Raw genomic sequence first — 23353 nt, forward strand, 5'->3', positions numbered from 1 at the left:
CAGTGGTTCTCAACCTTCCTAATGCCGCGACCCTTTAATACAGTTCCTCATGTTGTGGTGACCCCCAGCCATAAAATTATTTTCGTTGCTACTTCATAACTGTAATGTTGCTACTGTTATGAATCGTAATGTAAATATCTGATATGCAGGATGTATTTTCATTGTTACAAATTGAACATAATTAAAGCATAGTGATTAATCACAAAAACAATATGTAATTATATATGTGTTTTCTGATGGTCTTAGGTGACCCCTGTGAAAGGGTCGTTTGACCCCCAAAGGGGTCGTGACCCACAGGTTGAGAACCACTGCTCTAGTGTCTAGGAGACCTGTTTGCCACCAGAACTATGATTCCCAGCATTCCTGGTGCTCTCTGCGCTCTGGACTTCTGCTTCCGGTCCTGGGGCTGCCACCAGAACTACTATCCCCAGAATTCCTGGTGCTCTCCACACTCTTAGTTTTCCCTTCCTGCTCTGTCTCCATCCCATGGCCTCCCACTCTGCCAAGTCCTCCAAGCGCCAGTTCTCCCTCTCTGCTCTTCGCCTGGCGGCTTGGGGGGAGCGACTGAGGGAGCCACATCCCCCCAAGCCGCCAGCTCTCCAGCTCTGCTCTCCACCTGGCGCCTGTGTATGCAAATTAACCTATCTTTGTTGGGTTAATTTGCATACTCACTCCTGATTGGCTGGTGAGCGTAGCAGAGGAACAGTCAATTTACATGTTTCCCTTTTATTATATAGGATTACTAGAGGTCCAATGCATGAAATTCGTGCACTGGGAGGGAAGGGTGCACGTGCCCTCAGCCCAGCCTGTGCCCTCTCACAGTCTGGGAGCCCTTGGGGGATGCCCGACTGCTCAGTCAGTCAGACATCCTTAGCACTGCTGTGGAGGCAGGAGAGGCTCCCGCCACCACCGCTGCACTTGCCAGTTGTGAGCCCGGCTCAGGACTTCTGGCTGAGCAGTGCTCCCCCTGCGGGAGCACATTGATCACCAGGGGACAGCTCCTGCATTGAGCATCTGTCCCCTGGTGGTCACTGAGAATCATAGCAACCAGTCGTTCTGTGATTCGGTTAATTTGCATATTAGCCTTTTATTATATAGGAGGATGTGATTTGTGAGCCTGGGCATATTTTTATATTTTGATGGGCTATTCATCTATTATCACTTTTAAAGTATTTTTAGGCTGTAAAACTTTTTTAACAGAGCTAAGAAAAATTTGTAGGTCAAAACCAAGGGTTCTCTTTTACATTTTAACATTAATGACAAATTGGTATTTTTAAAAATATATATTTTATTGATTTTTTACAGAGAGGAAGGGGAAGGGATAGAGAGTTAGAAACATCGATGAGAGAGAAAAATCGATCAGCTGCCTCCTGCACACCCCCTACTGGGGATGTGCCCGCAACCAAGGTACATGCCCTTGACTGGAATTGAACTTGGGACCCTTCAGTCCCCAGGCTGACGCTCTATCCACTGAGCCAAACCGGTCAGGGTGACAAATTGGTTTTGACTACTTCTCTTTAAAATGGCCTCAGTTAAGCCATGGACTTCAATTTCTCACCCTGCCTCTTTGTGGGAACTTAAATTAAAAAAAAAAGTCTTGTGAAAACCTGAAGCACAGCAAATGTGCTTTAATTTTGTGTCTTCTCAGAGCAGGTGTCTGCATATTAGGGTTACCTTGGTCATGTCTCGATCCATTTTCACAACCTTCTCCATGTTGGCACCAGTACCAAGTCGGAAGGGCCGTCCTTCTGAGCTACTGAAAAGGGGAGGAGAGAGAGGCACCAATATTACCGGCTCAGTCAAAGGTGGGGCTGCATACTGTGGGGCCATCCAGCAATGGTCAGGCCACCATTACTGGTTTTTAAAATGCACTGTTAAGACTCAATTTTTCCAAAAGGACATGATCTTATGTTGCTTAATTATAGACTTTAAGGAATTAAAACAACAGTTGTTTTTAGAGTTTAAGGATAATTAAAAACCTATGTGAAAATGATGTACAGACTAAAGGGCTGAATGAAATTGAGAGTCTGAATCTACAATAAAGAAGGCCGAGCACACAGGAGACACTCAGTAACTGACCTGAATCCCCAAGTGAGGGGAATTTTAATAAAAGCATGAATTCAATGCCTTGATGTGAATGACTGGATCTCCCTTTTTTTGTTTGTTTGTTTTGTTTTTTTGTTTGTTTTTGTTTTAAATCTTTATTGTTCAGATTATTACAGCTGTTCCTCTTTTTTCCCCCCATAGCTCCTCTCCACCCGGTTCCCACCCCACCCTCTGCCCTTACCCCCCTCCCACTGTTCTCATCCATAGGTGTACTATTTTTGTCCAGTCTCTTCCCACACCCCCCAACCCCTTTCCCCCCGAGAATTGTTAGTTCACTCCCTTTCTATGCCCCTGATTCTATTATATTCACCAGTTTATTCTGTTCATCAGATTTTTTATTCACTTGATTTTTAGATTCACTTGTTGATAGATATGTATTTGTTGTTCATAATTTTTATCTTTACCTTTTTCTTCTTCTTCCTCTTCTTAAAGAATACCTTTCAGCATTTCATATAATACTGGTTTGGTGGTGATGAACTCCTTTAGCTTTTTCTTATCTGTGAAGCTCTTTATCTGACCTTCAATTCTGAATGATAGCTTTGCTGGGTAAAGTAATCTTGGTTGTAGGTTCTTGGTATTCATCACTTTGAATATTTCTTGCCACTCCCTTCTGGCCTGCATAGTTTCTGTTGAGAAATCAACTGACAATCGTATGGGTACTCCCTTGTAGGTAACTAACTGTTTTTCTCTTGCTGCTTTTAAGATTCTCTCTTTGTCTTTTGCTCTTGGCATTTTAATTATGATGTGTCTTGGTGTGGTCCTCTTTGGATTCCTATTGTTTGGGGTGCTCTGCACTTCCTGGACTTGTAAGTCTATTTCTTTCACCAGGTAGGGGAAGTTTTCTGTCATTATTTCTTCAAATAGGTTTTCAATATCTTGCTCTCTCTCTTCTTCTGGCACCCTCATTATTCGGATGTTGGATCGCTTGAAGTTGTCCCAGAGGCTCCTTACACTATCTTCATATTTTTGGATTCTTTTTTCTTTTTGCTTTTCCGGTTGGGTGTTTTTTACTTTTTTGTACTTCAAAGCTTTGACTTGATTCTTGCGATCCTCTAGTCTGCTGTTGGAACTTTGTATAATATTCTTTATTTCAGTCAGTGTATGCTTAATTTCTAGTTGGTCCTTTTACATATCCTTGAGGGTCTCACTAGACTTATTGAGGGTCTCACTGAATTTATCGGCGGGTTCTAGAAAATTCTTGAAAAACCTTATAACCGTGGTTTTGAACTCTATATCCAGTAGTTTGCTTTCCTCCATTTCTGTCATTTGTGACCTGTTTCTTTGTCTCCACATTTTGGCTGCTTCCCTGTGTTGATAGAGTGGCTTTGTGTGCTAGGTGTCCTATAGGGCCCAGTGGCTCAGCCTCCCCAATTACCTGAGGTGGACACTCTTGGTTCACCCCTTTGTGGGCTGTGTGCACAATCTTGTAGTTAAGCCTTGACTGTTGTAGATAAAACTGGGAGGAATTGACCTCCAGGCCAATTGGCTGTGAGAATCAGCTATGTCTACAGTGGGAGAACTTCTGTGCTGAAGACACCCTTATGGGGCAAGACTTGCTTCAGTGGGGCTTTGGTGCTCACTGAGTCTGCCCCGAGTGTGTCCCTTATGGATCTGAGGAGTTGTAATCTGGATGGTCCATTCTGACTACTGGGTACACTGGCTCTTGGATCTCTAAGGAGGTGCTAATTTAGCCTCTGCCTGAGGCTACCCAGCAGGAGCTATGGAGAGATCTGCAGATTCCTCTTCTTTGTTTGGGGTTTGGAGGTGCCCAGATGAGGCCCAGCTGTGAAGCAATGCAAGCTGCTGTGGGGCCTTGGACCTTCTTTTGGATGTTCTGGGACTCTCTGACCCAGTTGCAGTTTGTTAGGTAATTGTAGATTGCAAAGGGCCAAGTCATTCATATGCAAAAGCCTCTGCCCACAGCTTGGGGTGGGGCGGGGTCTCAGGGAATCAACAGGGCAGAGCCAAACCAAGCTATGGCTGATCCTCAGTCCTGCCCCTAAGAGGGTCTCGGGTCTCTGTGTCCCGTGGTAATCGCTGCAAAGCCCTCTGAGAGAAAGCCGCCCCTCGAGTTTCCGCCCACTGCTAGACAGTCCAGTTTCTCCCCATATGAGTCTGGGTCCCCAGAGACTCACCCGGAACTGGCGTTCAGAGCAGTGGGGAGCTTGTGACTCCCTCCTGATTGAAAAAGACAACCATGTCCTCAGTTGCCAGCCCCTTTCCGCATGCGCCTCCATACCTCTGCACTTTACTTCCGCACTCCTCTGAGTCTCAGTGTGCTTTTCTCTTTCCTTCTAGTTGTAGACTTTCCACTCAGCTAGCCTTCCTGTGGTTCTGGATGATGTCCGTGTCTTTTAGTTGTATTTAGAATTTGTTGTGTGAGGCAGCAATTTCAGGGGTTTACCTATGCCGCCATCTTGGTTTCTCCCCTGGATCTTCCTTTTTAATAATTCAGCTTCCTCTGCCACCAATCTTACACTGTGACGTTTTGCAACGCCCAAGATGTTTCTTAGATATTTCTTCATAAGCACTGACCTGCCTTGAACCTGCTTAATTTATGCCAGCAGCCCATTAGTGTTTTCAGTTGCCACGATGGCAGACAAGGGACCCAATTATGAAGATGAAACCATCACCAAATCATGTAGAGCAGGTGTTTATGACTCTTCCACCGGAGACATAAACACCTGCTCTACAGTCCCTTGTGCTCTATGGCAGGCCTCCCGATGTCCTGGATCCCACTAACAGGGCCCCAAAGGCTTGTGGTCATTGGACAATAATGACATATTTCTACTTCTTTGAGCAATCATACCATTCATACTTCAATGAATAAAACCTAAAAAAAGTTTATCTTACATCTCCACCCCACAGTCAATGGCATCTTCAAATTTACTGATGGCTGAAGGATGCCAATAACACTGTTTGCATTATTCCTTCTCAAAGCCCAAGTCACACAGTAAATTCTCCATCGAACACAAACAATACATTGTCAACAGGGCTTTTGCTCTGTTGGGTTTGGAGAGATAGAACTGAGCTGTGGTCAAGTTGTGAATAGAGACCCTGTGTCTGCCTTTCAGCCCAGCCTGTTTTTCCATGGGTAATGACAGGGATGACAGTAGCAGTGATTACGTCTTAGAATTGCTAAGAGGGCTGAGACAGTTAACATATGTAAGGGGCTTACTCAGCACAGGGCCTGCGACATGGTTAGTGCTTGATGACGTGTAGCTATTAAATCTCTGTTACCTTAGTAATGGCTGGAGAACTTCATGGGATGACTGGTCCTCCCGCTTGTGGATAAAGATAGAGAGCTTGCCATCCACTGCTTCACTCTCTTCTCCAGGATCTTTATCTCCTTTTAAGGAATTCTTGGGACTGGTTTTTGTCAATGTGGTGTCAGGTTCAGAAGCGGTTGGAGAAAGAACTGTCTGACATCCTTTAAGCAAACAGAAAAATTGCAAAGTTGTTTGTGCAGTGAGGACACTGGTTTTGGAATCTCTCTTCCTCCCTTTCTCCCCGTGTCCCTTCCCCCTTCTTCATCTCTTTTATCACAAAGCACAGTTGCCACAGTGGACAAGTGAAAGCTCGTGTGAGCGTCCACAAAGGCAGTGCCAACTTTCCCGTCCCAAAGTTGCTCACCTGGGACCACGTAATCTGCCAGCTTTGCTAAGAGCAACGAGGCGATCTTAGATGCGGGGTCACTGGGATCCTCCTGCTCACTGTTTAGGGAGGGAACAGAGTAGCTCCATGGTGGGAGCTCCACGTTCCCACAGTCTTCTACGCTCATTAGTGGGAGTGCCGCCCGGCACAGCTGAAGGATGATAAGGACCAGCTTCGGAGACGGGCGTTGGTCAAGCAGCAGGGAGAGGAGTTTGGACACACAAGCTGGCTGGCTTAGGATGGCTTTACCTATGTGACTCCTGAAAAAGAAGGAAGAAAAGGTACATGATGCTGGGAATGTTAATCTATAGAAATTCAGAAGCAAGAGGTCCCTACCTGAGGTTAAACCAATGGATCACTTCAGATTTCATGAGGAAGACCTGGATTTGGAACTGTGCTTTGATGGTCAAGAATTGAGGTTTTTTGTAGTTATCTGATGAAAGCTCATAATTCACCAATAATACTTAAAAAGAAAGATTTTTTAATATTTTCCTGATCCCTGATGCTCACTTACATGAGATCCTATAGTTCGGCATGACTCACAGAGCACCCAGACTTAGAAACCTAACCTAGGAGCCTCACAGTTCATCTTTCAGTCCTTTTAAAGGAGTACCTCGAGACACGAGCCATCATGCGGTGCTGGGCAGGCCTCACCAGTCTGGGATCGGCCACAGCTGTCACTAAGGAGAAAGCATTGAATCCAGCAGGAGCCACACAACAAGCAGCCTGTGTGGACAAGCTCTCGTGGGCCTCATGGCTCAACATGATGGTCCTAAAGTTCCACAGAAATCTTCTTTTAAAGACACAGCATGAGGCCCTGGCTGGGTAGCTAAGTTGGTTAGAGCATTGTCCCGATATGCCAAGGTTCCGGGTTCAACTCCCGTCAGGGCACATATAAGAATAAACCTTTGAATTCATAAATAAGTGGAACAATAAATCAATGTTTCTCTCTCTCTCTCAAAGTCAATAAATAAAACTTAAAAAGACACAGCATGAGAAAGTGAGTTAATGAAAGGTCCTGACTGATTATTCCTTAATCTTGTTATAATGAGGGTAAGGATTTTTGGTTATTGAATGTAAATGCATAGACCTGAAAGGCAAGCAGATGTTACCAGCAAAGTATTGAAGCAAACTATACTACTTTATGATGTGGATATTCATCTAAATAATCCTCACATTTTGGAACGAAATACTATTTTTCAATGACTTTATTCTCTATTATTTTTCTTGAGGCAGGAGTATGTCAGAACAGCCTAGTAATTTACATGGTTCAAAAGATAAGGCAACCAAAGGAACCCCAATCATTCAAGAGGCAAGCAGCCTGCTCCCAGGGCTCGGTGGGCCTGCCCTACCTCGAGAGATCATTGAGGAGACTGAGGACGTCCTGGAGAGCATCGTTCCCTGCAGCCTGGTTGCCACAGCACTCAGTCGCTCGGGCAAGATGGTTAGTGAGAAGGCTGGACACCTGACGGGCCAGACCTGAGTGCACGGCCTCTGTGGAGCCACCTTCAGAGTTAAAGAGAGAAAAAGCCTGGTGAAACCCCAAGAAGCCATGGTGAGCCTGCAAGTTGGCAAGTCCTCCTCCTTGGCCTCCCTGTTAAAGCCCTCCCCTCTTGCCCATTTTTTTTAACTTGCTCAGTATTTCATTAGCTATCCAATTAGCATCTCCTCATTAGATAACATCTGCACACAAAAAGGTAATAGCAACTTGAAAAATGATTCAATGTTGAGAAAAGACACTATTCTTAATTAAAACTGAATATAATCCTATATTTTATTATAATAAAAGGGTAATATGCAAATCGACCAAAGGTGGAATGACCAGTCACTATGACGTGCACTGACCACCAGGGGGCAGACATTCCATGCAGGAGCTGCCCCCTGGTGATCAGTGCACTTCCACAGGGGGAGCACCGCTTAGCCACAAGCCTGGCTGACGGCTGGCGAGCACAGCGGCCCGCCTCCACAGCAGCGCTAAGGATGTCAGTCAGACATCCCCCGAGGGCTCCCGGACTGCAAAGGGGCGCAAGCCGGGCTGAGGGGACCCCCCCCCCTGCCCCCAGTGCACGAATGTCGTGCACTGGGCCTCTAGTTAATCCATAAAAAACCATAATAAAACAGACTGTGACTGGCAGGGAAGAATCACCATTTTACTGCAATGAAAACATTAATTTTAACCCACACCCTACCTCTTCTTGAAATAAAAAAGCTTTTTGGAGCTCCATTTTCACTGTAGTTTCAGAGCCTCCCCCATCCCCGCTCCCAAGCATCCTATATAATAAAAGGCTAAAATGCAAATTGACTGAACATTTGCTATGATGCACACTGACCACCAGGGGGCAGACGCTCAATGCAGGAGCTGCCCCCTGGTGGTCAGTGCGCTCCCACAGGGGGAACTCCGCTCAGCAGAAGCCGGGCTCATGGCTGGCGAGCGCAGCGGTAGTGGCGGGAGCCTCTCCCACCTCTGTGGCAGCACTAAGGATGTCCGACTCATGGCTTAGGCCCGCTCCTCGTGGATGACATCAGTCGGACATCCCCCAAGAGCTCCCGGACTGTCAGAGGAGAGGGAACAGGCGGGGCTGAGGGAACGCCCCCCCTTCAGTGCATGAATTTTGTGCACCGGGCCTCTAGTTTCTTAGAAAAGCCACAACAATTTTTTGTCTTTTCCTGAACTTCCTATGATTTCCTGGATCCCAGTGTCTATGTGCACTGTTTATTCTGCTTGGAAGTCTTCATTATCCCTTCAAGAGTAACTGACATGTCACCTTCTTTGGTAAGCTCTGCCTGATCTGTAGCACAGCTGGTCTATAGAAACCTCTATGGTCCCACATCACTTTGTATTCACCTTGATTATGGCATTGACTACCCTGTAATTATATGTTCACTGGTCAACTTCCCCCACTAGACTGTATCTTTTTTTTTTAATTGATTTTAGAGATAGAGGAAGAGAGAGAGAGGAGTCCTGCTTCTTACCTTCTTCTTTTTCCCATTCAACACAGCGGTTGGCAAGCACCTGGAAGGCTGCCCAGGCCATGGTGGCCACCTTCTGTTTCTTGGTTTGTTTCTCACTGGAGCTGGACTCGGTCTGACTGCTCAGGCTACACAGCCGATCCATGAGCTGAACGAGGCCACTGCGCACCAGGCACTTCTCTTCACTCCTGGGCCAGGTGGAAGGGTTATACAGAACAAACATAACTGACCAGCCCTCAAGAATCTCTCACTTAAGACTCAGGTTATCAAAGGGGCAAAAAACATGTCGGTATAGGTCTTTGTTTACAACTTAGAATACTCCCATGTATAACTGAACACAAAATGTTTTTATAGAATGAGGATCTCCTTCATTAATAAGGAACTTCAAGTTCTGGTTTGTTCATACAGAACAGCAAAGTAAAAACTGATGGCATCAACTTGAGGTTGCTCTAACAGAAAAAAATTATATGTTTTTATCATAAGGGGATTCAAAGAATGACTTCATGAGTGCCTGACATCTTCAAACTATTAACTGAGTGACTAAGAAAGGAAATAGATGCGCACATGAAAAAAATTTTTGACAAAATTATAAGTAATTTCCTAAGGACCTTTTTCTTTTCTTCAAACCTCTTCATTCTCGCAATGTAATATAATCTCTAATGGCCACATTTGATCATGTAGGAAGTCATCAATAAAGAATTTACATAGTAACATCAGGAGTCAGGAGGCAAGCTCATTTAATCAGCACGATATCATTGGATAATCAAAGCAAAAAAATCCAATTTTTTAAGTTAAAAATATTTTTATTTAATTAACTACAATGTGGTATAACTTACATACAATAAAAAGCATTTCCTTGCTTACCTGGTATAAGGTATGGTACACAAGAGTCCAATGCTATTTGCACACGCAATAGGGTAACGAGCACACAAAGACACAACGGAGGTCATGGTCTCGCCAAAGGCTTCCTGGACCTGCTCAACCATCCCACCACAGGTTAGTTCTTCAATTCTAGGAAACAAAACCAAAACTCAGGCTTCCTGAGCCATGTCAAGAACAGTGACAGTGAACGTGAGGGCAAGAGATTTCTTCTGAGAAACCTGAGTGTCTAATGAATTTAGAACTAAAGGGATCTTGGCCATCACTGGTGTTTCCCTAACTGCAGGGCCACAGGAGACCGTTGGGCAGGATTTCTAAGTGTGCCTCCAAGACAATGCCACACACTCAAGAGAAGTACAAGGAATCCTAGGTTAGGTAAAGTTAAGCAGGCTCCCTACTGCAGGACTTCTCAGAGCCTTATAAAGTTAAAGTCCATAGCATATCTAAGAGCAAGAAATGGTACCCAACATTTCCCAAATGTATTTAATAATGAAAACTACTTATTTGAGACACACCTACAGTGTCCCATGCAGCAATGAATGCTGTAAATGTGATTGTACCTTGTACCTAATGAGAAAGCCAAGGCCCAGATCAGCTAAGTGTCCTTTTCAAGTTCACACTCTATTAGCAGAAAAGGAGAATCTAGCTGACTGAAGTAAGACTTGCCCAATGTAAAAACACAACTTGGGCTAGCAATTGCTATTAGTTTAGAACTGGAACTATCTAGATATACTGACAAAGATATGCAATGTAATATTGTTTATAATAGTAAAAATAAATCCTAAGGTTTAAAAATAGGGGGTTGGCTTAATAAAGGTTCAGCAACATGATACAGTGCTATAGAACCACTAATAACATTATAGGAGATGAGATCTATGGTTAGAATAAAGACAGAATACACTAAAATGTTAAGTTTTATTTTAAGATACTAGATTTACAGGTGATTTTACACTTCGGGACTTTTTGCATTTTTTCAAATGTTTGACATGTGACATTAGTAATTGAGGGAAATGTTATGGAGAAATTATTCTGGAAGTAAGTTGTGGTATTGTTAGTGTTACCCACTGAGCCTTCTGGGCACCCCTGTGGTAGGGTGGGCATGTGACTAGTCTGGCCAATGACCAGAGCTCTGACAAGGGGACCGACAGCTTTTGAGATGGTGGTCTCCTCTCTTTCCTGGGCTCCTTGTGATTACCATGAGCCAAGATGGACCTGTGATGGGCATGAGCAAGAACTAAAATTTTGCTTAAACCACTGAGATTTTGGAGTTGTTTGCTTCTGAAGAATAACCAGCCTTCCCTGATTAACAGAAATTTCTCAAGATATTCACATGAGCTCCTGGTTAACACATTTTCCTCCAGCCACTGCCCTCCCTTGTTGGCCAGAATTCCCTAGAGAGTTGCCAGGAGGCACATGCAGCCTCCAGCAGTCCCAGCCCAGGACTGGGAGAGAAAAGCCTTTCTATTTCTCTCTGAAGATCTCTAAAGCACAGTGGGAAACTGGTAATGCAAAATTCCTCACAAATCAGTTACAAAACCTTCTTCTAAGTTAGTATCTACAATTATGTTTTTAGAAATTAATACAGTAAATAAGCATAAAAGTATACAAAAATACAAGTCTAAGGATATTGATTAAAGCCCTATTGTTAATGCAAAAACAAACAAAACAGAAAAAAAGGAAGAACAAACAGAAGGGAGGGAGGAAAAGGAAGAGAGAGAAGAAAGAATGAACCGATGTGTCCATCAGCAGGGGATGAGTTAAATAATATAAAATTTAGACATCCATACAATGGAGGTCCATGAAGTTCTTAGAAACTGTAAAGCAGATTCATATGTAGTGACATGAAAAGATAGATCCAAGATATACAAAGCAAAACAACTCAGATTACAGTAAGGCATGTATTGTATAATAGGAATTAAGTTTTAAAAAATCACACACATACACACGTATGTGTACAAAGAGAATTAAACAGCTATTTATGTATGTGTACTCGATACAACAAGCTGTTAATGAACAGTGGAATTTAAGAGGAAAAGGTGAGTAAAGAGACTTATTTTCTGTATATGCTGAATGTTTATAAAATCATTAACTACTTTTATAAAAATAAAAATATAATATTTTAGGAGGAAACATAAGCAAAACCATAGTCTATGATTTGGTCCCAAGGATAATCTTTGGAAGGTGGTGGTCTCCTTTGCCCATTCCAGACAGGACAGTATAAACCAACAGAAACAACTGACCTGGGTCCTCCCTGAAGAACCATTGTCACTGGACCCACAAGATGCGTCACTCCCCCAACTCGCACAGCTGCAGTCAACAGTTCGCGCATGTGCACCAGGGCCTGCTTGCGAGTGTTTCCCCGCCTCCACCTTGTCTGTGCAGCCAAAAGGAAGCTGCTGCTGGACACCTGAAATGCATGAGAAGGAAGCATGCCTGATTCTGGCTAACTGTCACAGGCCTGTGCTTTTCAGTATTATTTATCTATGGTCGGCAATATGTGACATACAGCTTGGTCAGGGTTGGTGCCAATGAAAGCAAACAGCTGCCCTAGCAGGACACTGTAGGTGGGCTTGTCCCTGCTGTCCTCGATGGCCAATGACTGCAGAAGCGTAAAGGAGCTGCTCCGGTGGCTGGTCCCATGGCGTCGCCTACGAAAAAGAAAACTGTTGGCTCAGAAAAACAAGAGACCCTCAGGGAGTGTGTTTTTTTAATTGAAAAGCATTCAACTGCATGTGGGAATCCAACCTTGGCCATTAGCCATTTACCTCTGATTTGCTCTAGTAAATTCCAAATCTTCATTACCAATCATTTCCAGGTCAGAAGGAGCCGACATGCTACGAAGAAAAACAGGCTGCCGCACAGCATGAGATATCACCTTTGTTTCAGAAGCTGATTTACAAGCTGGAACAGAGAGGAATAAAAGGGTTCACATATCTGCTATCCCATTTGTAAGGATAGCAGCAACCTGGAACTACCGAATAGCTTCGCTTTCTGTGAGACTTCAACCACCAAACCAGCAAGCAAAGCACAACTAATATTTTTAGGCCAATTTTTAAAACCTAGATATTAGATTAAAAATAATCTTAGCTTGGAAAACTAAAATCTTTTCACCAAATTGGGTTTCCAAAGAAAGACTCAAAAATTCATTTAATTTCATAGACTATCAATGTCCACTTTAGATGAGCATTTTAAAAAGCAAGGGAGAATAAAGTGATTTCTGGCAGCAAAAATTTATTAATTCAAGTAAATCCAGACCCTTTTTTTCACCCAGAGATGGCTTTTGTTCCCCTTTAATCCTGGATTTGTTTAACGAACTTACTACCATTTTGCGACACCTGTTTTGATCATAGTAAGAGTAAATATCACACTTGAGCTAGAATCTGACCAGCCCCTTCCTATAAGATACACTCCTTAACCCTATCCAGGAAAACAGTTGCTTTATAAAGGAACACTTTCATGTAAGAGCCGCTTGGAAAGCACCCCCAGCCTTAGTGAGTCGTTGTCTTTCTATGGGAACTTTAAGTAACCAGGGCTAACGGGGCCAGGGACATTATGTAGCGGACCATCCTGGCATGCGATCTCGCCGCACACTTGGCACACTTCCCCTGATGTTCTCAGGGAGCGTAGCCTATGGGGAGGGTCAGAAACCTGGGAGTCAGCCTAGACTTCTCTCCTAAGTGAGAGGAGCCCTAGGCAATCAGCTGATTGCAAACGAGTTTGCTTGCTGAATAGTGTCCACCAGGTAATGGGCTGGATTACATGCAGTCTTTCATTTAAGAATATGTTTACTCAACTTGTGTTTTCAGGAGAAGAATTAACACTTGTTATTTTGGACTATGCCCAAAGTTGTGATCCCACTTAAGTAAGAAGACTCAATGTCCCTGAGAAACACTTTTTCAGGCTAACAATTAGAATGGGATCAGGGGGAAAAATCTAATAGTGGAAATTCATGCTAGAAGATTCCACCTAATTATTAAAAGACAAAATGCGGGGGGGGGGGGGGGGCACGAAATGCAAACTCAGTTTCAAGAGGAAAATATGATGCATTAAAAGATTCACAATACTGCCCAGCTAGCATGGCTCAGTGGTTGAGCATCCACCTTTGAACCAGGAGGTCACAATTCAATTCCTGGTCAGGGCACATGCCCGGATTGCTGGCTCGATCCCCAGTGTGGGGCATGCAAGAGGCAGCCGATCAATGGTTCTCTCTCATCATTGATGTTTCTCTCTCTCTTTCCCTCTCCCTTCCTCTCTGAAATCAATAACATATTTTTTAAAAAAGATTCACAATATTGACTACCTAGTTATATATGTTACTATGAAAATGGCAAACCATCAACTAAAAATAAAGGGCATAAAATTATAAAAATACATGTCATTGGGCTCCTTAGGATGCTCTCAAGAAAAATGGAAGAGGCAGGAGAGGAAGCATCCCCGGTGCTCAGCTGCCTCACAAAACACCACGTGAATTCAATGAAAAGCATTTCGTGGCTGGAAAAAGTAAAAGGCAAAATAAAAAATGTTAAAATGTCCTTTTTCTTCCTTTCTGAGAGTACACAAGAGTGATTTTTTAAGAAGTAGCTGATGCACATTTTGTGAGCCGGCTAGTGCAAAGAGCCTGTGCAGGGCTGGCTTGGAGCAGTACCCGGAGTCTCTGCAGGGGTCCCCGAGATGCTTCTGGTGAGGCCAGAATGGGCCGCAATGGTGACATGCAGCAAGAGTTCGGCTCGGTTCATTAAGCTCTTCACTAACGTCTTCGTTTTAGCCAGTGGGTGCGAGGGTTTCTGAATAAGAGAATTCACTTCTTGTAGGAACTTCTCCCTATAAAGAAAGGCTCAGGTGCATTTAGTCATTCTCTAGTTTACCAAATCCAAAGTTTTTTTCATTACAAAATATATGAGAAGATAGACGGGAAACGAAGCAAAAGTCAACTGATCAATATTGCTCACCTCCCCTTTTCCCCATCAGAGGGGAGCAGGGCTATAAAACTGTGGTCAGTTTTAGTTCTTTCTGCCCAGTTTCAAATGCCATGGTGCTAACTTTTGAAGGTTAAAATCAAAATTCACAAGTCTAAAGTATTTCGAGAGAACACACTATTTTATAAAATATCTGTTGAGACTAGATCTTCACATTTTTTGAGCACCAAGGGAATAAATGAGCTTTGCATAGTTATTAACATCACTAACCTCAGTGATAGGACCATGTTTTCAAGATCATTTCCATCAAAGGAGACTTCCTTCATTGAACACAAAAGTTCTAGTTCTTTCACTTTGTTCTAAAGAAGGAAAAATCAAGAAAAGATGGTATGTGGGATCTGCAAAGACTGAGTTTTTCTGCACATATTAAAAGGAATAGAAAATTTCAGGGGGAAAAGCACCCTCTTTGGTCCATATTTCTATGCCAGAAGCACATTTGTAAATTATCACTTGATACTTCAGTGATTAAAAATGGTATTGGCCACTTTCTGAGGATTTTTTTTTTCAGTGCTTATAACTCTGCCATTGATTTGATTTTTTAAGGCTTGAAAGCAAAATTTGATAATGATGCTAGCTTCTTTATAACACTATTAATCAGTTAAAAAACAACTTAACAATCCCTAGTCGGTTTGGCTCAGTGGCTAGAGCATTAGCCTGCGGACTGAAGGTTCCCGGGTTCAATTCCGGTCAAGGGCACATGCTTGTTTTGCAGGCTTGATCCCCAGTAGGAGGCCCCGTGCAGGAGGCAGTCAATCAATGATTCTCTTTTATCACTGATGTTTCTCTCTCTCTCTCCCTCTCCCTTCCTCTCTGAAATCAATAAAAATATATTTTTAAAACAAGGGAGTCAACATGTGCATTCCCATAAAAATAACTTAAGAAGTAATTTATTATTTGTATTGACATGTTGTTCTAATACATTTTATTTAACTCTTTTAAAGAATGGGTGCATTTTGGGGTGTGCAACATTTTAGGAAGTGACCTGATTCTATCTCTGTGCACGCGGCATGTACTCGCACCTCGTTGAAGTGATAGTCATAGAAGAATGGCGTGTTGCTCTCCAGCTTCCCCTGCGCGGCTTCCTCTGCCTCACTCTGCCATTTCTGTTCCAATTCCGCAACACTCTGCCATTGAAATAAAACAGCGTGAACGTCAGTGCAAACGGGAAACGCATGCGGCCTACAGATGCTGAGTGCTAGTCCTGATCGTCATAAACATTCAGTCACTTTGTAAACTTCCTTACATGTCTAGGAATGAAGGGATTTCCAACAGCTATAGGTTGGTGTTTAGCTTTCCCTTACCTGCAGTTGTCTCTCCATGGCATTGAGTTTCTTAAAGGTCTCTCCCATAATTTTACACAGTAAGTCATACTCCTCAGCGTGCTCTTCTTGATACTGGAAGTTTATGAGAGACTGCAGTGCATCAACCAAGTTCAGGTGCTTAATCACACATGACACCACCATCTCCTCCATCACATCTGGCTGAATTACCTCTCTGTGATTACAAGGGAAAGTGGTCAAGGATATGTCATGTGCTCAACTTACCAGTACATAGGCTTTGATTTAAATATATTAAATATTCACCACACCTATTCCAATAAAGAGGCATGAACATTATATGATGGCTTTCCTATCAAGTTGGCAATAATTAAATATATTTAACTGATAAAACTAACGTTGGCTGATAAAGCTGAAAATCAAAATGAATGATACTTCACTTTCTATGATTCATACATTTTGAACTCTAGTCACGTTAGAGCTGGAAGAAGTGTCAGAATCAAAAAAAGACGTTTGGCACCATTTATCTGCCAATTGATTTTATGCAGTTTGTGGCTTGTAGTATTTCCTGTGTATGGATGTTGGGCTGAAAGCAATGGTGCTTCTGTATTTTTTTCATTTTAAATGTCATCTATTCTTTATATTTTTCTCTGAAATAGGCAATCTTGCCTCATTAGGCAGAGCAGAGGCTTGCAAAATAGGGTTCACTTTAAACAAGAATACCATGAAGACATCTGTAACTGCAAGACTTCTAGAATAAAGACCCCTCCCTCACCATCTCTCTAGGCATCAAAAACAAAGAAACACCACTTGACTCTATGGAAATGAAAGTAGAAGATAAATCCACCTGAGAAAAACCTAGAACTTGTCAAACTGTAGCATGCATCAGAATCATATGGAAAAATTGTGAAAACAGATTATTGGGCCCCATCCTCAGAGGTCCTGGTTCAGCAGGTGTGAAATGGGGCCCAAGAACTAACAAGTTCCCAGGTGATGCTAACTGCTGACTTACAAGCCCACAGCAGAATACCACCTGGGATACTTGGTTAACAATCATTAAATAAACATTAAATTAAAGGTTCATTTGCTAGACTATAAGAAAGTTACCCCCCTTCAACTATTTAAACATGTTTTTCATTGGAAAAATGAAATGCTATACAGAAACATACTTTATGCTTGGTCTAAATTGAGGTCTAGCACGCCCAGAAATTTCCCTGAGCTTTATCATGATTCCTGGAGGCAGCCTGATCCGGGGCAGGTCAAAGTAGCTTCCAACTGGAGGCACGAGGACGTCAGAGGGGTAGGTGAATTCTCTGTCTTCCTCAATGGTCAGAGGCAATGGAGACGGGCTTGGAGTAAGGGCAGGGGAGATCACGCCATTGGCTTCCACCTGCCACTGGCACCTGAACAGACAGAAAAGAGGTTCTGCACTTCCTCTTCCATCTGGAAAGCTACTTAAAGTTTGCAGACAAATAAAACATGAAGGATCACATTATGTATTTATTCACTACTTAAATATGCTCTAAAGAAAATGAGCATATTATACAAAACCACATCTTTGGAAATCTACCTCCTTCACAACATTTCATTATGAAAACTTTAAAACATTTTAAAAACTGAAAGAATTACATGGTTATCAGCCATATACCCATCGCCTAGATTCTCAAATAAATATTTTGCCCTATTTGCTTTATCATCCATCTACCCATCCTTTTGGGGATCCTTTAATTTAATTACACAATGACACCCACAGGATTGTCAGGCAGTAGGCACGATCATCTGGGAAACACTAAAAGTCGTTTTCCACATCAAGTCATTTGTCCTTTGTGAGCAAAACCAGCCCCATTTGAGCCTTTTGTTACCTTTGTAAAAGTTTGGACCGCAATAGCTCCTGACAGGCTTCTTCTTCTTTGGTAATTTCTGGTCCATTGTACAGGATTCTTAACATGGAACAAGCTAACACAGACAGACCTAAAGCCAGGTCTACCAGAAAGGGCAAGCCTCCTGACACATCCTCCGAAGACTCCTACAATGCAGACAGGGGCAAACCACACTGGTCAGTGCACATGGCAGAGCCCTTCCACCTGCACTCACCACACTGCACTGTCCCCAACCAGAGGGCTCACAGAGCAGCATCAAGTACCATTGCTATGGGACACAGGGACAGCACCCAACCATGAGCAGAGAGATGGTGGCACTGGAATGACCACAGAGTGAAGTCTCAACACAGTTCTGGAGAGAGAAGAGCCAATAAGACTCCATATTAGAAACAGCACAGATCCATGCATGAGTGTTTGGGTAACTCCTCTGCTGTGCCTACCTGGGTATAAGTCACTATTTTGTTTTGTCACCTCCATCCTGTGCTCAAACCAAGATGTTGTCAATGATGACAGAGGATTCATTCAATAAATATTTATTGAGTACCTCCTGTGTACCAGCCATTGCTCTAGGAGCTTGAGATACAGCAGAGAACAAAATAAAGATGCCTGCTCTCTCAGCGCTTACGTTCTAGCAGAGAATTCCACTCCAAAGAGTCTTAGCTTGCTTAACCTTAAGTGATCCCCAATCTAAAACACACTGTACAAATCAGGCACCTTGAGGGGCTAGTAAACTCCTACTCGTCCCTCTCCTGTTTTTTTTAGGTGGGAAAATAATTTATTTACATAGATTTCGGGGTCAGAGGGAGGTGGGGAATAACTATTATGCACTGCTAAAAAGAGTAGATAAAACCTGTACACAGAGTATAACACAAATAATTAATCAGAGACAGACCTAGTCTAGCAAGAAGAGCCTTTGGGACTAGGATGAAAATAATCTGACCCTACTACTCTTAAAACCCAGAGTCCAAACGCTTAGTGTCTAAGCTTTCTTCGTCCTATGGAAAGAGTCTGGAGGCAGATCACCTCTTCCCGGCTTCGAAGACAGAGCCCTGGCCCTGGTTCTCTGTGCTGCTAAATGGATCTGAGGTCACAGCTAGTTTTATTCCATAAAACCACCACTTACTACCAGTAGTCTACGCCTTTCAAATGGAAGAGATGGATGAAACAGTGACTCATATTCTGCCCTGCTTCCAAGGCAAATATGATGTATGCAATCAAGGCACAAAGGAGAAAGGACTATGTCCACAGCAGAGGTTAGTCAAGTACCTGAGCTCGAACTGTGCAAGCAAAGCCCCACATGGCTTTGTCAGGAGTGTTGTGTTCACGGCCACTTCTCATTTCAAAGGAGAAGGTGACTGTATCTCCTTCCACCTTAAAATTTAAGGGGGGGAAAATGCACTTTAAAAACAAGACACACAGTTTTCAAGAGAGCAATGAATTTCAGAGATTTACTTTCAAAAGGACCACAGCAATACTTCACTCCTTTCCTCACTTGCTTTTTAAATTCAAATTCCATCCCCTCTCATTTGGACATCAACCTTTCAGGTGTCTCTCCTGCCCAGGTGGCTTTTGGGACGAGGCATCTGTGAAGTGGATCACAACTGCCCAATAGCAGGATCAGAGTAAAGATGAATCAAATCTTAAGCATAATTTTAATAAATACCTTAAATGTCTATTCTTTCTGCCCTCCTCCCCCCTCTTCACATCACCACCTCACTTGTGCCAATAAGGCAAGCAAATGGCCCGTGTTGTGCAGAACACAGAGGCAGTGCTGGAAGAGCCTGCTCTGGGTGGTAGAACCAACACAGTGTTTGAGAATCAAAAGGCAGGAAAAGAGAACAGCTAAAAGTGCTGTGCTGATCTGGCTTCGGATGCTCGGGACTAACCCTCTGAAGAAACTCATTGTCTGTGGCTGAATTAGAGAGGGCACATAATGTATATGAGATAAAGGCTCTGGGAACACACTTGGGAGAGGTTTGGGGGTCTTAATGGGTTTTTCAGTTCATATCATGTTCTAGGTAGGTATGTTGTATTTCAAGGGCCCAGATCACAGAGCATGGCTCAAATCTTATCAGTCTGAGAATGGATCATTTTTGCTCCTAAGGCCCAAATTCATCTGCAAACATTTTTAAACTTCAATGGCCCTGTGGGTCCAGGGCAGCCACAATAAGGGTGTCCTTTCTCAGAGAAGAAGTGAGCTGGAAGAACTAGCAGTCCTTTTAGTGGCCAGGGAAGGAAATGCTGTGACCACCTCAGTCCATGCAGTAACCCGTGGGACAGGCTCTGCAGTGGACAGGGGTCTGATGCCCTGCAAGGGAAAGGAGGGTCATTTTGAATGAAGTACTGACTTCACAGGCCTGGCAAGGTAGCCCCACCTCAAAAAAGCCCCCGTGGCAAAGTTTTCTGGAATTCTAGTTAATATACTTGGGCCCGTGAGGAATATAAGTTCATTTTTCTTTTCTATGAAGTGAATGTGACTGGATACCATACCTTCACCAAGTCTTTCGGCCAACCAGTTCCTAAGACACTACGGCTGCCATATCCCAGTGTATTGCCTCCATACTCAGCAACCTTCCTACTGTTTGTGTTAGGCCCCGCGTATATCACCAACTTCAAAACAGAAAATATACTGTTAGACTGTAAAAGAAAAACAAAAACAACATCTACAAATAAAAAGGCTGCAGAAAATGTTTGTTTAAAAATACATTTATAACCAGGCACTGAAGTCATAATATAACTAATATTCCCTGACTTTTTTTTAAAGGTACAACTGATATTAGTTTGAATGCAATCAACCATTGGTATTTACAAGGCAGCTACAGAATAACAAATATTATCACAATTTAATTGACTTGGGCACTTCACATTAAAATAGTTATACTCAGTTAACATATATATATATATATTTTAAATAGCTATTTGAATCCTAAATAACTACATATAATTCATTAATAAAAGGTACAGTTTGCCCCCTTAAGTCCTCCCCAAAATTAATAAAGTGAGCAAATACAGGTAAAAAGATGGTTATATCTCATACAACAACAAAATAAAAGCAAAAAACAAAACAACTCAAAAACCTCAATGAATGAGATTTTAAAAAATGCAACAAATTGAAAATAAGCCATATATTCTTAGAATGTTGCTTCATGGTATAAAAAGAAAATGACACAGATTTGGGCAGAAAGCGGGCTGCTTCTTGGGTCAGTTTTCATGTATCAACGCTTTTCTTCAATAAAGGCTCTTCGCTGATATCCAATTAACCACCTTTCGAATTTAGAGGTCGTGTGGCATTCAAATACTCTCACAGGAAGAATAAGGCTCTGGCTACTGTGAATACCAAATCCTGTCTTCCAACATGTACTGACAGCCTCTGACTGCATCAGAGAGATCAGTTTGGATCTAAAAGCTGCACTTTTAGTCCTGGACACTTATCATTTTGTGACTTTGTACCCTCCTGACACCAGCGGGACCACTGGAAAAGTATATGTTTCTTCTATCCATGTAGTGAGCATCCCTGTACCTCCACATTTAACACTAGTATCTAGTGCAGGTGCAGGTCAGCATCCATCAGAAGATGCAAATTACTGGCTTTTAATGGAGAAACTTAATGACACCAACTAAAATGACAACTCTTCCATTTCTATTTTAAATAGTCATTATCGTTTGAATCTAAAACATGGGGGTAGCTGATACCAAGGGCTATGAAGTGGTGTAGACTGATGCCACTTTTTTTTTAAATCTATTTTTTGAAAGGCCCACCAAAGACTATTTTCTAAATTCTCTTGTTTGCAGCTATGGTGATTTTGGGGGCAAGTCTTAAGTCCCTCCTGACATCTGGGAATCTTCACTAGCCTAAAGATAATAGGGAAGAGGATTCTATAATTTGCCAGTAGTGTGTTTTACTATTTCATTGTATATTCAGTTAAGAAGTCCTTTATTCTTAACCTAAGTATCCCTCGGGATATAAGACCAACTGCCCTTACAAAGTTCAGGAAGGAGAGATATAACAGACAGCTAACAATCTACATAAAAATAGTCCTGTGTAAGTACAAAGCTATTAGATAATCCTTCAGTTGTTCTTTTATATGTTACATATCACGATTTCATTAGCCTTTCCTCATAAGTTCAGCATAATGGTTTATAATGTAACAATTATAAACAAGAAAACATCTCAAGCCCTAAACACTTCCTTTTACTTATAATTTGGTTTGGCCACCAGGTTGGAAACTACACCTCCTCCAAGTATGTGGAGGTGTAGTCTCCTGAGACAATGGCAAAGAATAACCTAAACAAAGATAAGCCCTAACACACCTTTAACCCTTCTAAAAGGACACCTTCTCCCCAAAAGATACATGAGAAGCCCCAAGAATTGGGCTTCTAGATGAATGGACACACATCTACAGGAATTCCAAGCACAGAGGGAGACAGGAAGTAAGCAGAACAAAAAGAAAAATTTCCTTTGACTCGGATCTAAACTTTGAAAGCTTACAAAAGCCCACTTTCAACATGTCATTAAAACACTTCTTAGACCCCAGAGGTGCTGGCTTTTTGACTCTTCCAATCACTACCTTCAAGGCATTATCTTAGGGAAGTTCTCCTAAGAGATATCTGCAGACAGAAATACGTCAAGAATGATGACAAGCAGCAAAGGAAAATAAGAAGCATATAAAGATAATCAGCTTATTAGCGGTGGAACCAATTCTAAAGCGGTTCTTGCTTACTTTGTCATAGTCATATTGTGAAGAGCATCTGCTATCGAATCTAAGATACAGGCAGCGGGCTCCTGGGATGTGGACAGTCTCTTTAAATTTATAGTTGTCTCTGACAGGATGGACTGTTTCCACAGTCTTGCCAGCAGCCCATGGAGCAGGAATCTTTAAACCAGTGAGAAAGCCTGGCTCTTCCTTCTCTTCCAGCATCCTACAACCAGACAAAGAGAACATGACTAGTTTCTCTTTAGAAGAAAATTAACATAGTGAAATAGAATAGGTTAAGAAATGTCACTTTAATTTTCCACAGCATGCAGTATGACAACATTGTGGCTTTTGGATGCTTGATATCAGTGGCGGTCAGAAACATTTAAAAAAATCCTACATATAAGGTTCTTTTCTTTTATTGTTGTTATACAATATATTTGCATTTCCATCTCTTTTTTCAAGGCGGAAGTCCAAATCATACCCAAGAGGAGACCTCGCCAACTCTCATTTAAAGTTACTCAGAAAAAAAAAAAAAGAAGATACTGTAAGCGTTTAAATTGGCCAGTTTCCAAATCCCACATGATCAGCATCCTATAAAGGTTCCTTTTGTTGATATCTGAACATCAATTGCTGAAAACTCCATAAGTCTATGCAAGTACTTTATACTGTAATTTTTACTACAGAAAAGTACCTTCAAAGTTCCTCTTATCTATGATAATTGAACTCTCAAGGACGTCACAGCCCCCGGTTGTGGGATACAAACTCCCAATCCTGCACTTAGCTGCTGTGGAATTCTTCTCTTTCAGCTCTGTGCTATCCAATATGGTAGTTACTTAGTCAAAATATGGCTACTTAAATTGAATCTAAATTAAATACAATTTAAAATTGAATTTCTGGTCACATTAGTTACACTT

General features: G+C 42.3%; 1 protein-coding gene across 1 annotated transcript in view; it reads right to left on the minus strand.

Annotated features, from left to right (window-relative positions):
• The window catches only part of HECTD4 (HECT domain E3 ubiquitin protein ligase 4), a 155387-nt gene that overhangs the window by 55787 nt on the left and 76247 nt on the right, over positions 1 to 23353 (minus strand). The window contains 18 exon segments of the mRNA XM_023762698.1: positions 1675 to 1756; positions 5347 to 5536; positions 5740 to 6020; positions 7113 to 7266; positions 8734 to 8918; positions 9595 to 9741; positions 11850 to 12016; positions 12116 to 12257; positions 12375 to 12510; positions 14255 to 14430; positions 14796 to 14884; positions 15605 to 15709; positions 15887 to 16079; positions 17032 to 17265; positions 17725 to 17888; positions 19009 to 19113; positions 20233 to 20352; positions 22464 to 22662. Of these exon segments, the coding sequence (XP_023618466.1) occupies positions 1675 to 1756; positions 5347 to 5536; positions 5740 to 6020; positions 7113 to 7266; positions 8734 to 8918; positions 9595 to 9741; positions 11850 to 12016; positions 12116 to 12257; positions 12375 to 12510; positions 14255 to 14430; positions 14796 to 14884; positions 15605 to 15709; positions 15887 to 16079; positions 17032 to 17265; positions 17725 to 17888; positions 19009 to 19113; positions 20233 to 20352; positions 22464 to 22662 (2869 nt within the window).

Source organism: Myotis lucifugus, unplaced genomic scaffold (assembly GCF_000147115.1).
Source record: "Myotis lucifugus unplaced genomic scaffold, Myoluc2.0 scaffold_256, whole genome shotgun sequence".
Lineage (NCBI taxonomy): Eukaryota > Metazoa > Chordata > Mammalia > Chiroptera > Vespertilionidae > Myotis > Myotis lucifugus.